At 50.2% G+C, this 12,851-nt stretch overlaps 1 protein-coding gene across 5 annotated transcripts; it reads left to right on the forward strand.

The window, feature by feature from the left end:
* Nucleotides 1–1,597: 1,597 nt before the first annotated feature.
* On the forward strand, nt 1,598–10,228 carry gpr61 (G protein-coupled receptor 61). 5 transcript variants are annotated; one of them, XM_072713319.1, is made up of 4 exons: nt 1,598–1,695; nt 2,111–2,228; nt 6,444–6,525; nt 7,517–10,228. In XM_072713319.1, exon 4 carries the CDS (start codon nt 7,779–7,781, stop codon nt 9,192–9,194), a length of 1,416 nt encoding a protein of 471 aa, XP_072569420.1. In that variant the 5' UTR covers nt 1,598–1,695; nt 2,111–2,228; nt 6,444–6,525; nt 7,517–7,778; the 3' UTR covers nt 9,195–10,228. The 5 variants fall into 5 exon arrangements, with proteins under 5 accessions (XP_072569420.1, XP_023649216.2, XP_072569422.1 ...); XM_023793448.2 differs by lacking the exon at nt 6,444–6,525; XM_072713321.1 differs by lacking the exon at nt 2,111–2,228.
* The last annotated feature ends 2,623 nt before the right edge of the window (nt 10,229–12,851 follow it).

Raw genomic sequence — 12,851 nt, forward strand, 5'->3', positions numbered from 1 at the left:
CCGTGTACATACATGTATGTTTGTGTGCATGTGTGACCAAAGATCAGATCTGTGAAAAGAATCACATGGAATATAAAGCATCCTAATTGCATTGTAACTGCTACCTTGCGCAGTTACAATAAAGTTCAGTCTGATCTAATAAATTTCTTGTTTCTCACTGTTGCCCAGGTAAGCCACAGTGATGGGAAGGGGGGGGGGACGATCTCATACCCTGAGGTGTGTGTCCACAGCTAGAAAAGGATGTGAGACTGAGCAGACTGCTGAGCATGCAGACAGGTGCGTGTTTGTGCATGTGAGCCAGCAGGAAGGTCTGCCTCCGGGGGTAGACGTGCAGCAGATGAAAAGAATGGCCTACGGCCTTACTGGGAGCAGCGTGGGGGAACACTGGGGTGTTTAACGGACATCTGTTTACTGGAATGGTCCATATTAACTAATGATAAATTCCAGGAATGCCCTGATGACTTATATGGAAAATCTTCATTCATTAATGAACAAGGTGACAATGCACTGTGTCGCCCGCTGCCACATCGCCATTCTCAGTCTGCTACAGCAGCTGCATGTGTTCTGCGTGTTCCGCTTACTGCTAGGTACATCAGCAGTAACCTTTGATCTTGATGTAGCAGTTTTCTAATAGTCCACCCAGTTCATAGATGTCACAGAGTCCTATAAGCCGTCAGGAACAGCTGGGCCAAAGATGATCTCACCTATTTCCCCAGTCTCCTGTAGGTCGCCATGTGGAGCATCGTGCTTATGATGCCAAGGTTGTTGTATCAAGTCCCAGGGAACACACATGAAGCGTGACCCTTTACTCGCTTTGAGGAAATGAATGTCACACGGTCTGTTAGATAGAACGACCCTTAACAAGTCAGCCACAACACCAGGATGTTCCAGAGGTTGCTGGTCTAGTGATGGCAGCCGGTGGTTTCACAATGCTGGCCTTGTGTTGCAGCTTTCCTGAAGTTTTAACTTATTATTTTTATTCTCCTCGGTACGTGCAATCTAGCCCTGTGTGAGGGCTTTGGGGGCAATCGGCTCCTTAAGCTCCCCACGGCTGCGGGCAGTGCCACTACGACGCCAGATGAAGTGATGGGGAATATATATCCCCTATCCTCCATTCTCATGCTTGGAGAGGACCGACATGACCTTTAGCAAAGACTGTGAGGCTCAGCGGGGGAGGGGTGTGCTGATGGCCAAGGGAGGCTGCCATGAGCCCAGGGGCACTAGGACCCAGATGAAGCCGCAATGCCGGGTGGAGCCACCCCCCCTCCCTTCCCCCCATGCCTGTCTTCTCAGCTCCTCTCTACAGTCGGGCTGTACATGTGTGAGGGTTCCAGCGCGCGCTGGCGTGTGTGTGTGTGTGTGTGTGCGCGCGTGCATGCGTGCGGCTTGCAGGCGGCAGGAGAGCAGCCTCTCTCCATCTCTATCCCTCGCTCTCCCGCTCTCTCTCCCTCCTCGTCCATCCACGGTGGCTGCGTCCCCCTCTCCGCTCCCCGGTGCTGTCGCGGCGGCCTTTTCGCGAGAACCCGGCTCTACCCGTGGTGCTGAGGGGTGGGGCTGGGGGCGTGAGCACGTGCTGGGGGGGCGGGAGGGGGGGGTGGCAGGGCCAGGCAGAGAGACGACTGTGGAGCTCCCATTCCATGCTGCTGTTCGGCTCGACGGCGGAGCAGGTGCCCGGCCAGCTGCCTCTGGATGCAGGTAGGGGATCGTCCTATCGCTGCTCGCTCACTGCCTCTACACAGCCACGCGAGACAAGCGGTGGATCAGAGGCAGCCTCCGTGACAGAATTGAGCACACAGGGCCGTCGGCTGTCAGGAGACTGGGAGCCGGAGGTCTGCGATCGCGCGTGTGTGTCAGCAGGTGTGCAGACGTGTGTTTCTGCATGCGTGTGTGTGTGTGTGTGTGGCAGACTGCAGATCAGACGGGAGGAAGTGCTTTGGGAGTGCCCCAGATGCAATCCGGCAGGGTTGCGTGCCGGCAGGGCAGGGGGGTGCGTGTTTATTTGTGTGGGGTGACTGGCTCTCGGATGCAGTGGCAGACTTGTGCTGCGGGGGGGGGGGCTCGCATGGACGAGTAGGTTTGCTAAATGCCCACTTGGCTGCTCTGCCCACAGTGTCCGGGACTCTGGAGGCAGAAATGATTACTCTGCCGGTGGGTAAGCGGCCACATCCTGAGCGTGTATGACAGCCACAGCGAAGCTGCCTCCCTGCCCGCTGACACCATAAGCGCAGGTATGCCGGCTATGACATGGCCGCTATTAGCCACGACTGAGCAAAGCCGCTGAGACACCTCTGGCATTCTCAAATCTGTTAATCGGTGGCGGAATGCCATCTCAGGTTCGCCGGACGCTAAGCGAGAGGTTACCTGAGCTTTCTTTCCGGAATGCCAATTGCAGCAGCTCGAGAAATGGAGTCCCTGAGACTTCGGATGATGGCAGAGGAGCATTAACTTGTCAGAATCGAAAACGCTGTGCTTATGCAAGGCCGTGTCCAAGAGCTCTGACCAGAAAGCACCTGGAATTACAGAATGTTGACATGATGAAGAATGATGGCGGTGTATGCCGTCAGCGTTCTTGGGTACCTCCAACGAGACGAGGCTGAAGGCAACAGTCTCATATATGAAAGCAAGGGTCCGAGTCCAAGTTTTAGCAAAATGCATTTGGTTGTAAAACTGGCCAAACGCATATGTTGTGTAAATCACTCTGCTAGGTATCTAAAAAATGTAGACTGCGACTCAACCAGCAAGTTAAACAGATTCTCTTCTCTGCCAGGTTCTCGGTCTGGCTGGACACACCATGGACAACTTCATGGAGTCCAAAGGGCCAGGCAAAGTTGATGGGTAAACAGAGGGGAGGACAGAGTAGGCGGAGCTACGCACTCAGCTGTTGACAGAGTAGGCGGAGCTACGCACTCAGCTGTTGACAGAGTAGGCGGAGCTACGCATAAGGTGTTAACAGAGTAGGCGGGGCTACGCATAAGGTGTTGACAGAATAGGCAGGGCTACACACTCAGAAGTTGACAGAGTAGGCGGGGCTATGCATGAGGTGTTGACAGAGTAGGCAGGGCTACACACTCAGGTGTTGATGGAGTAGGCGGGGCTACACACTCAGGTGTTGGCGGAGTAGGTGGGGCTACGCACTCAGGTGTTGATGGAGTAGGCGGGGCTACGCACTCAGGTGTTGGCGGAGTAGGCGGGGCTACGCACTCAGGTGTTGACATTCAGGCCTTTCACAGGTCACAGAACTGGAATGCTTCTGTCTCGAAATCCCCCTTTACCATTATTTATGTTATGTAGTTGCTTAGCTGACATTTCTCTCAACAGCAGCCTTACAGCTTGCAGTTTTACAGGCGACACATGGCAGGGGTATAACAGCGGTGACCTGCCGGTGATCCCCGCTTGTCCCTTTTCCTGCACCCCTCCCCCCCCCCCCCCCCCGCATCAGAAGACCCCTTCTGCCATTACCACGGTGAATCCTTTTATTCAAGTCAGATTAATATTCTTGCTTGTTTATTCAGGTAGTCCCCCTGCTAAGGAAAACTGATGTTAAGTATCTTTCTAAAGGATACAACAGCACACCCCAGACTGGAATCTGAAGTACCTTTTATTAATATGCTTAATTCTTTATTTTCCTGGTAAATGCATTGAATTAGATGAATCCGTAACATTTCATTTCTTGCGATGACTTTTAACATCATGCTTTTTTCATTAGCATTTACTTGTTTTTGCAAAGTTCAAACAACCTCATAAATATGTCACGCCTATCTACACGTACTCTGCTTTCCATTATGAAAGAAACTTTAAAAGCTTTTTTGGCCACAGCACTGTACCCTTAACCGCTATGCCACCTGCAGGTCCAGAATACGAAATTAATCTGTCAGCCTCTGAGTGATTCCACCATGTTTATTCATCAATGAGTTTTTTTTATAAATGCAAATTAGTTTTTAGTAATTAGTGTATTACTGTTCTCTTTGCTCGTGACCCTGACAGGAATAAGCAGTGAGAAGAAGGATGAATGGATTGATGATGTTCTGTTAAAATAGATATACATAAAATAGATATATCTCAAAGCAGCTGAATTAGCTGATTATACTAGGGCAGGGATAGGCAGCCCTGATGTGGTTCATCAGAGACCCGGTAGGATGAAAAACCTGCTGGGTACCGGCACTCCAGGAACAGGGCTGCCTACCCCTGTACTAGGGGCACACCTTATGTCTTCTTCAAGAGAAGCGTTTGGGTTCAACCCATTAGGGAACTCAGATGCAACATGCGGAGGTTTGGCAGTGGAGGGCATAGATGCCATGACAGTTTTTATGCTGTAGGAAGTAGCATCTGGGTCTGAGGTCTATCAGTCTAAGAGACATGAAAACACATCATATGCGGATGCTCTGCTATGACACCTTCGAGCAAACGGAGAAGCTGTGGTTTGAGAAGAAGTGTTTGGTGACGGGCAGTGTGAGGCCATCTCACGTGCTGTCAGTCACTGCCAGGGTTCCACACACTGAGCCTGGGTCTGATCCCATACCACTGAAGTTTCCCTTTCCTGTCCATAAACGAGTAAAAGAGAAAAATGTATAATTTCCCCCAGTGCTCTTCTCCTTTCCCTACTGCTGCTGTCTTTGTTGCTTGTCTCAGGTCATCTGTGTCTTCAGGCTGCTCCTGGGTTCCTTCCTTTCAGATTCGGCACACCAGTTGCCAATAATGCGGCAAGCTGAACCCCAAACCGGTACCTCTACCGTCTCAAATTCCAGAACCCGCCCCAAACCCAAAACCGGCACCTCTACCGTCTCAAATTCCAGAACCCGCCCCGAACCCCAAACCGGCACCTCTACCGTCTCAAATTCCAGAACCCCCCCTGAACCCCAAACCGGCACCTCTACCGTCTCAAATTCCAGAACCCGCCCCAACTCAAAACTCATAGGTTCCCTTTACAAAAGTGACTCATCAGTAAGGTGACTGTAGTTCTGGGAAGAAACGACAGCAGTGTATGCAGTAAGCAGGCAGAGGTGGAAAGTTCAGATCCTGAAAGTAAAAATCCAGACCAAGATTTCGTTTCAACTAACCAGTTGAGTATAAAGAATCACAGTAACAGAGTACTCAGCTGGTTGGTTGAAACAAAATCTGGGTCCGGATTTTTGCTTTCTGGTGCAGGACTAATCATCTCTGTTTGCAGGGTGTTTGAGGAAAGATGGCAATGTAGCTGGGTTTCATACAACAGAGCAGCCCAACCCTGCTCCTGGACATGTACCAGACCGCAGAGCTTAAGAGCAGCACTAATATAACACACCTGATAGAGATAATCAGGCCCCTCAGTAGCATCTCAGTATAAGCAGAAGCAGACTGGGGCAGCAGGCTGTCTCATTTCCAGTGTGGCAAGATATTACAGAGTCGCAGCAATAAATAGGGGTAACACAAGTTACCAAGCATCTCAGCCCCTGAAGGCCATGAATCTCTGTATGGCAACAAATATAACCACATACTTTATGTACTTTAGCATGGCCTATCAATAACATTTAATTTCTTTAGCACAATTTTGCTCAGTGGTTTATATTTGCCTGACTTTGCAGGGTCTTTAGGGTCAGGGTTTATGATTATGGTTAAGATTATTGGTTAGGGTTAGGATTAAGGTTAGGGTTAGTATTATGGGTTAGGATTATAGATTATGGTTAGGATTATGGGTTAGGATTATAGGTTAGGGTTAGGATTATAGGTTAGGTTTACGGTTAGGATTATGGGTTAGGATTATAGGTTACGGTTAGGATTATAGGTTAGGTTTACGGTTAGGATTATGGGTTAGGATTATAGGTTACGGTTAGGATTATAGGTTAGGTTTAGGGTTAGGATTTAGGATACAGCTATTACTGCTGGATTATATTACTTTGAGCAGCATTGAAATGAAATGATCCTGTATTTGCTATTTTCACCAGTACAGGGACACTTAAATGTGTCTTTTCATGCATCCCATCATGCTTTCCTTCGAGATATAGACACACACACATGTAAGCTTAAAGTGAAGCTTGTCATCCAAGTGAAGGGTCAGGCCACTTATTTGGCCTAGCACATTTTGGGGGCTGACCTTCCGATCACAGGCACCAAAGTTTAGCCTGCTGAGCTGCAATCCACCGCTCCAGTGACATCATCAAACAAGTTACAGTGTAAAAACCTCACCGAAGAAAGGTGCATATTTCATAGGTCATGACAGACACTCCGCCAGCAATTTTGTTACTAAATCCTACCTTGCTCCTGAAATGAAATTGTTAGTAGCTGGGCATATACAAACAAAAAAAAATCACAATATTAACTTTAATGCAATATTAAGTTTAATGCAAGAATGAAATTAATGTATTACATAACGTAATACATGTAAGGTTTCACGGTTGAGTCGATTTCCCAGGGCACATGTACACCAGTGTGTGGTCTGCATTGGGCTCCACCTCTTTGTCTTGCAGGTTTCGGTAATCAGGGCGTGTGAAGCCCCTGATAGCATCGCTAACTGCACAGGAGAGGGAAGGGCTTGCTTCCCATTATAAGGTGACCTACACACGTTCTCCAGCTGGAATACATGGCAGAGCATCAGCCTAAACAGCTATGCAGGCATCCTGCTCACTGGAATACATGGCAGAGCATCAGCCTAAACAGCTATGCAGGCATCCTGCTCACTGGAATACATGGCAGAGCATCAGCCTAAACAGCTACAGTATGCAGGCATCCTGCTCACTGGAATACATGGCAGAGCATCAGCCTAAACAGCTACTGTATGCAGGCATCCTGCTCACTGGAATACATGGCAGAGCATCAGCCTAAACAGCTATGCAGGCATCCTGCTCACTGGAATACATGGCAGAGCATCAGCCTAAACAGCTATGCAGGGATCCTGCTCACTGGAATACATGGCAGAGCATCAGCCTAAACAGCTATGCAGGCATCCTGCTCACTGGAATACATGGCAGAGCATCAGCCTAAACAGCTATGCAGGCATCCTGCTCACTGGAATACATGGCAGAGCATCAGCCTAAACAGCTATGCAGGCATCCTGCTCACTGTAATGCATGACAGAGCGTCAGCCTAAACAGCTATGCAGGCATCCTGCTCACTGGAATACATGGCAGAGCTTCAGTGCCTATGCAAGCATCCTGCTCTGTGGCTTTTGTAGAAACGGATTAGCACTGGCTACCTAAAATACCAGTCTAAAGTTATCAATTATGAACTGATAATAATAGGTCAGCGATGTGGGGGGGACACGGATCCCCTTGCAGATTCAGGGGGCCCAGCTCTTCATGTACTTGAATACGTAAAATTGTGTGGGGCGGCTCAAGTTGACATTTTGTCGGGGGGCCAGAATTCCTAGGTCCATCCTTGCAGTTCGTCAGCATGGTAACGGGTTTACAGTGTTAGTGCTGGTTGCTGACATGGCATGGGACAAAGACATACAGTATATGAGCGATGTTGTCTTCCTGTGCTGTGGTGTCAGATGGTTCTGTTTGCTTTTTCCAATGTGTGTCACACTCTCTGTCTCTCCTAGATCAGCTGTTCTGCAGTCGCTCTACCTTGATTCACTGGATGAGCTGCCTCTCCTGGGCACTGCATCGCTTTGGACATTCCGGCTGAAGCTCAGCCTGAGGCCCAGCCTGGCTCTGCGAGTCCATATCTGCTGCGCTACCCTCTCTGCACACACCTGACCTTGGCTTTGGAGGCCATCCCGCCTCTGGTCCCGCCCACTGGCCGGGCAGCATGGATGATGGGCCCGTGAGAGGCAGCTCCCGCTCGCTTCGCCCCGCCTTCCCATGGAGCCTGTCGCTCTCTCCTCGTGGAGCCCCTCCCATGCTGGCCCCCAGCACCCCACATTCCCACCACCCAATGCGTCAGGGGCTGTGGAGCCCCAGGGAGGGGCTCTCGCCCAGTCCTTAGCCCTCTTTGCAATGCTCCTCATGGACCTGCTAGCCGTGGTGGGCAATGTGGCCGTCATGGTGGTCATTGTCAAGACGCCACAGCTGCGTAAGTTTGCCTTCGTGTTCCACCTGTGCTTGGTGGACCTGCTGGCTGCGCTGGTCCTGATGCCCCTCGGCATGCTCTCGGACCGGGCCTTTGCCAGCGAGGCCCTCTGCCGGAGTTACCTTTGCCTGAGTGTGTGCCTGGTGAGCGCTGCCATTCTCTCCATCTCTGCCATCAACGTCGAGCGTTACTACTACGTGGTGCACCCCATGCGCTATGAGGTGAAGATGACGCTCGGGCTGGTGGCCTCAGTGCTGGTGGGCATCTGGATCAAAGCCATCGTAATGTCAGCCCTCCCCCTGTTGGGTTGGGCCTTCCAGGGCCCTGGGACGGCCCCGTCACCCACATCAGCTCCAGCTCCCAGCCGCGTGCACTGCTCCCTACATTGGACCGGCGGCTCCAACCGCACCATCTTCATGGTCCTCTTCACTCTGCTCTACTTCCTGTGCCCAGTGCTCATCATCCTGGTGGTATATTGCAACATGTTCAAGGTGGCGCGGGTGGCTGCCATGCAGCATGGGCCACTGCCCACCTGGGTGGACACGCCGCGGCAGCGCTCCGAGTCGCTTAGCAGCCGCTCCACCATGGTGGCGAGCTCTGGGGGGGGGGCCCGCAACACCCCGCAGAGGACCTTCAGCGGCGGCAAAGCGGCCGTGGTGCTGCTGGCTGTGGGCGGCCAGTTCCTCTGCTGCTGGCTGCCCTACTTTTCCTTCCACTTGTACTCTGGGCTGGCATCTGCCCCACCGGCTTCACTAGCCCAATTAGAAGAGGTGGTCACCTGGATTGGCTACTTCTGCTTCACCTCGAACCCGTTCTTCTATGGCTGCCTGAACCGGCAGATCCGGCAGGAGCTGGGCAAGCACCTGGCCTGCCTCTTCAAACACGGAGGCCCCAGTGAGGAGGATGGCCTCCCCAGCCGGGAGGCCTCCATCGAGGAGAACTTCTTGCAGTTCCTCCAAAGCACGGGCTGCGGCCAGGAAGACCGTGGCTCCCTTGGCACATCCAGCCCTAAGGTGGAGAACTGGCGGGCCTCGGCACCTGCGGGTCGTGAGCCGGCGGCACAGGAGCCCACACCTGTTGACTTCCGCATCCCAGGCCAGATTGTGGAAGAGACCTCTGAGTTTATGGAGCACCACAACCTGAACAGCGACCTCATCCTCTCAGACAGTTGCATCAGGACAATGCCGCCTGCTAAACGAGAGTTGTGAGGGTGGCTTGGCTGCCTTAGGGTAGCTTAAAACAAATTAACAGGATAAGAGAAAATTTTGGATCCACCAAATACTTTGGCCTCTACCTTCCTAGCTAATATATTTGCAGAGCTGCAGTGGCAAATGGTTATCAGAGATACTTCTATGGTTCAGGGTACATAGTTTCTCAAACATCTTTATAGTTTGGTGCAATACAATAGGGGGGTGATTGCTATTCTGGTTGGGTTCTACTTGTGTTCGACTTCAAAGGTAGAGTGAGGGGCACATGATGGCAAAAGTGTGCGATGTGTGTGTGCTTCACAGCCAGGCCATAGACGAGGTTCTGTAGGGAATGATGGCCAAATGATGATTTGCGCCTCCTGCTGGCAGGTATAGTCTCGAAATTATTTATTTTCTGGGTACTCTCCCACCGGGCCTCGTGCCGTCCGAGGATGAGCGCGTGAAGGTCCATCTATTTGCACTCGACAATCCAGGCAAGCTTTAGCACGTTATACAGTGCAGAACCCGGGCCTACGACTGACGCCTGCGCCACAAGCCTCGCCCCTTCTAGACAATCAACCGTGCAATTGTAACTAAACCACAGGCCATAGGAGCCTAACATTTTACAGCATTGTTCATGTTTTTGTTCTATGTTATGGACACATGGTAAGAATGTTGTTTCTCAACAGAAGTAGTTTTACTGCTCCTGCCTGTGTCCAGTTTCACCTCAAGGCTTTGACTTTTCCTCACAAAGTGCTGCTCTTCATAAATAATGCCTAGCTCTTGTAATATAGACCAAGAAAAGTCTCCCCTACTGCATATAAAGACCTGGAAGAGCCACTAAAAGAGCAGTTCTGTAGAGGCGACAATGCCTGCAGCTACTGAGGGTCTTTGCCGTGACAATAATTAGTCACTTCTGATCTTCTGTCCCATCATTTCAAGGTAGAAATTGACTTTGTGTGTGTGTTGCTCTCAGGAGTCTGGAAGAAAGTGTGCTTAAGTACTGTTTGCTAATTAAAATGTTTATCATCATCAGACTTATTTAAGGATTCTGACAGCCGCGCCGCCTGAGTTATTCATAGTAACGGGACCAACGCTTGGGTGTATTTTTGAATTCTGCCAGAATACATTAATGCATCACTGGGTTCGACAAGGAGCTCTTCAGCTGATTCTCACTGTCGCTATGGCTGCTTCCCCCTTGTGCTTCTGTGGTGCCCGATAACACAAACTGGGCTCCCCTAACTCCTGCCTCCCCTAACATCACACCATATTTAGGAGACATGCTGATCTATGGAAAACTCTGACAATGGATTTGGATCAGGCCAAGAGTAACAAACCAGAAACTGCAGCCCATCCATACTAGTTTTCCCATTGTGAGATGCACACCTATAGTTCTGATAATCCTCTGGGACTTCATGATACCATATGTTCCATGACCAACAGCTCTGACTCTATTGGATGGTAGAGAATCAGGACATAACACAATACACTGTGTTTTCTCATCCATTATTTTTATATTCTTAAATGAGTAACCTTTAATTGAGCAAACTCTAGTTACTTAATTTTGTGAAAGCAACAGTGACATTCTCCAACAGCAGTGAGGGGAGGCTGTGGTCCAGGCTGAGTGTGGCTGACTGGAGTTACGCTTTGCTGCGAGCTGGTCAGTCGGGGCCGGGGGGGCATCTCGGTGCTGGAAATGGCACCCATGTTGGTTTAGCAGTGTGTACACCCACTGAGCTTCCACTGAAAGCCCACTCAGCTCGTCACGCCTGCCCTGGCAGTGTCTGCCCCCCCCCCCCCCCCCCCCCCGGGCACACAGTGCGGGTCTTAAGCTCTGACTGCAGCTCCATCCTGTGCCCCCCCCCCCCCCCCCCCCCACACACACACACACACAATATTTCACACAAGCACAAAGTAGATCCTCTCTAGTAATGCCATCTACAAGGAAAGAACATGTCATTTTAATACTAATATGCGAGAAATCATATCATATGATATAGGAGAGCAAAAACACAACATTCAAATTAAAATGTGCACCAGCGTAGGATACAATACACTGCCCTCAGATCGTAGACTGTATGATTCTACAAAAAAACCTCATAATGTAGAAGCAGGATAAAGAGACATATACCTGTATATCCATACAGGAAAAGCTGCAAGACGAGCAGCCTTGTGAATGCAATTGGGATGCAGTCAGGTGTTTAGGGCTGAAGCTTTGTCACTACGATGATGATTCTGCAGACCTGAGGTTTTCAGAAGCTTGTTCACAGGGGCTGAGGTGGATGGGATTTTGATTTCAGCCATGAAGCCATCAAATGTGCTGATATAGAGAAACGTAGTAACCTTGAAGAGGACATGGTTAGATGAGATCTTGCAGACATAGTGGTGCTGTTCTCTTGTATGGCAGTGCCAATGTCTTGAACTTGATTTGAGCCCCAACTGGCAATATGAGAATCGATGAGACCCAGGGATGTAGCAAAAATCGAAAAGGTGGGTCAGAAATAATCCCTGCAGGACACCATTAGTAAGGGACTGTGAAACTACCCTGAGACTGAAAGACTGCCGTTTAAGCACCAATTTCTTGTCAAGATTTAAATGACTAAAGTTGGAGCACTTTTCACATATAGTTTAGGAGGATATTCAAACAAGCTGTTTAACCTGGGCTTGAGTCATTGACACGCAAAACAAAAATGTAAAAACAATTCATTTGCAAAAACTCCTGCCTCAAACTGACAGACACAGCCCAAGATACAGGCTGATACAATACAATGGGGCAGCTTTTCGGGTCATTCCTCTGGACTTGTGATTGGCTACCCAGCTGACACACATGACAGCAGCCCTCGGTCCCGGTGGCAGAGGTGCTGACTCAGGCAGGAGCAGGACAGGCCGTGATTAGGACCCAGTGGCGGCCCCTCTGTTTATGGGTAAACCCCTGGCCCGCTGCCCTGCCGCCCCGCCTCGCTGTTTTGCCATAAGCAGCAGGGACTTGTTGTGGCCACAAAGCCGACCCTGAAGGTTGCTCAGGCACCTGTCTCCCGGAACCTTTGCCCCCTTGTATATTGTGCGAGAAAGTAAAAGAATACACACATTCCTAAACGGCCAATCCCAGTCTGGCGTATGATACTGCGTGGCTTCCCCACACACCGCTCTGCGGTCGTCTAGTCGAACCCGTCTCCCCTCCTTATTCCTCTGCTTTATCTCCATCTTTCTCTCCCCTGCTCTTGTTCCCACACTGGCAGTCATGTGAGTCCTGAAGCTCCTCTGTCCATCAGTAAAGACAAGGCAATGGCTGGAGTCATGGATGAGGTGTGAGGATGCAGGAATAAAACTGAGGAGGCGCAGGACGAAATGGAGACACGGCCTGCCTGATTTTCTGGTTTTGTTTTTTCTGTGCCAAACCACTGGAAAGATTTACTGATCAAATTTCTATCCACCTTCTAGCAGGGTCACGGGGGGGCCTTGGGCTTTAACCCCACAGCATAGGGCCGGGGTTCACCAGTCCATCACTGGGCAAATACAAACACACAATGGATCGGAGGTGGAAAGTTCAGGTCTAGAAAGTGCAAATCCAGATCAAGGTTTTGTTTCAAACAAACACCTGAATATAAAGATTCACAGTCACAAAGTACTGAATTGGTTGGCTGAAACAAAACCTTGGTCTGGATTTTTGCTTTTTAG

This window comes from Paramormyrops kingsleyae, chromosome 6 (genome assembly GCF_048594095.1).
Source record: "Paramormyrops kingsleyae isolate MSU_618 chromosome 6, PKINGS_0.4, whole genome shotgun sequence".
NCBI lineage: Eukaryota > Metazoa > Chordata > Actinopteri > Osteoglossiformes > Mormyridae > Paramormyrops > Paramormyrops kingsleyae.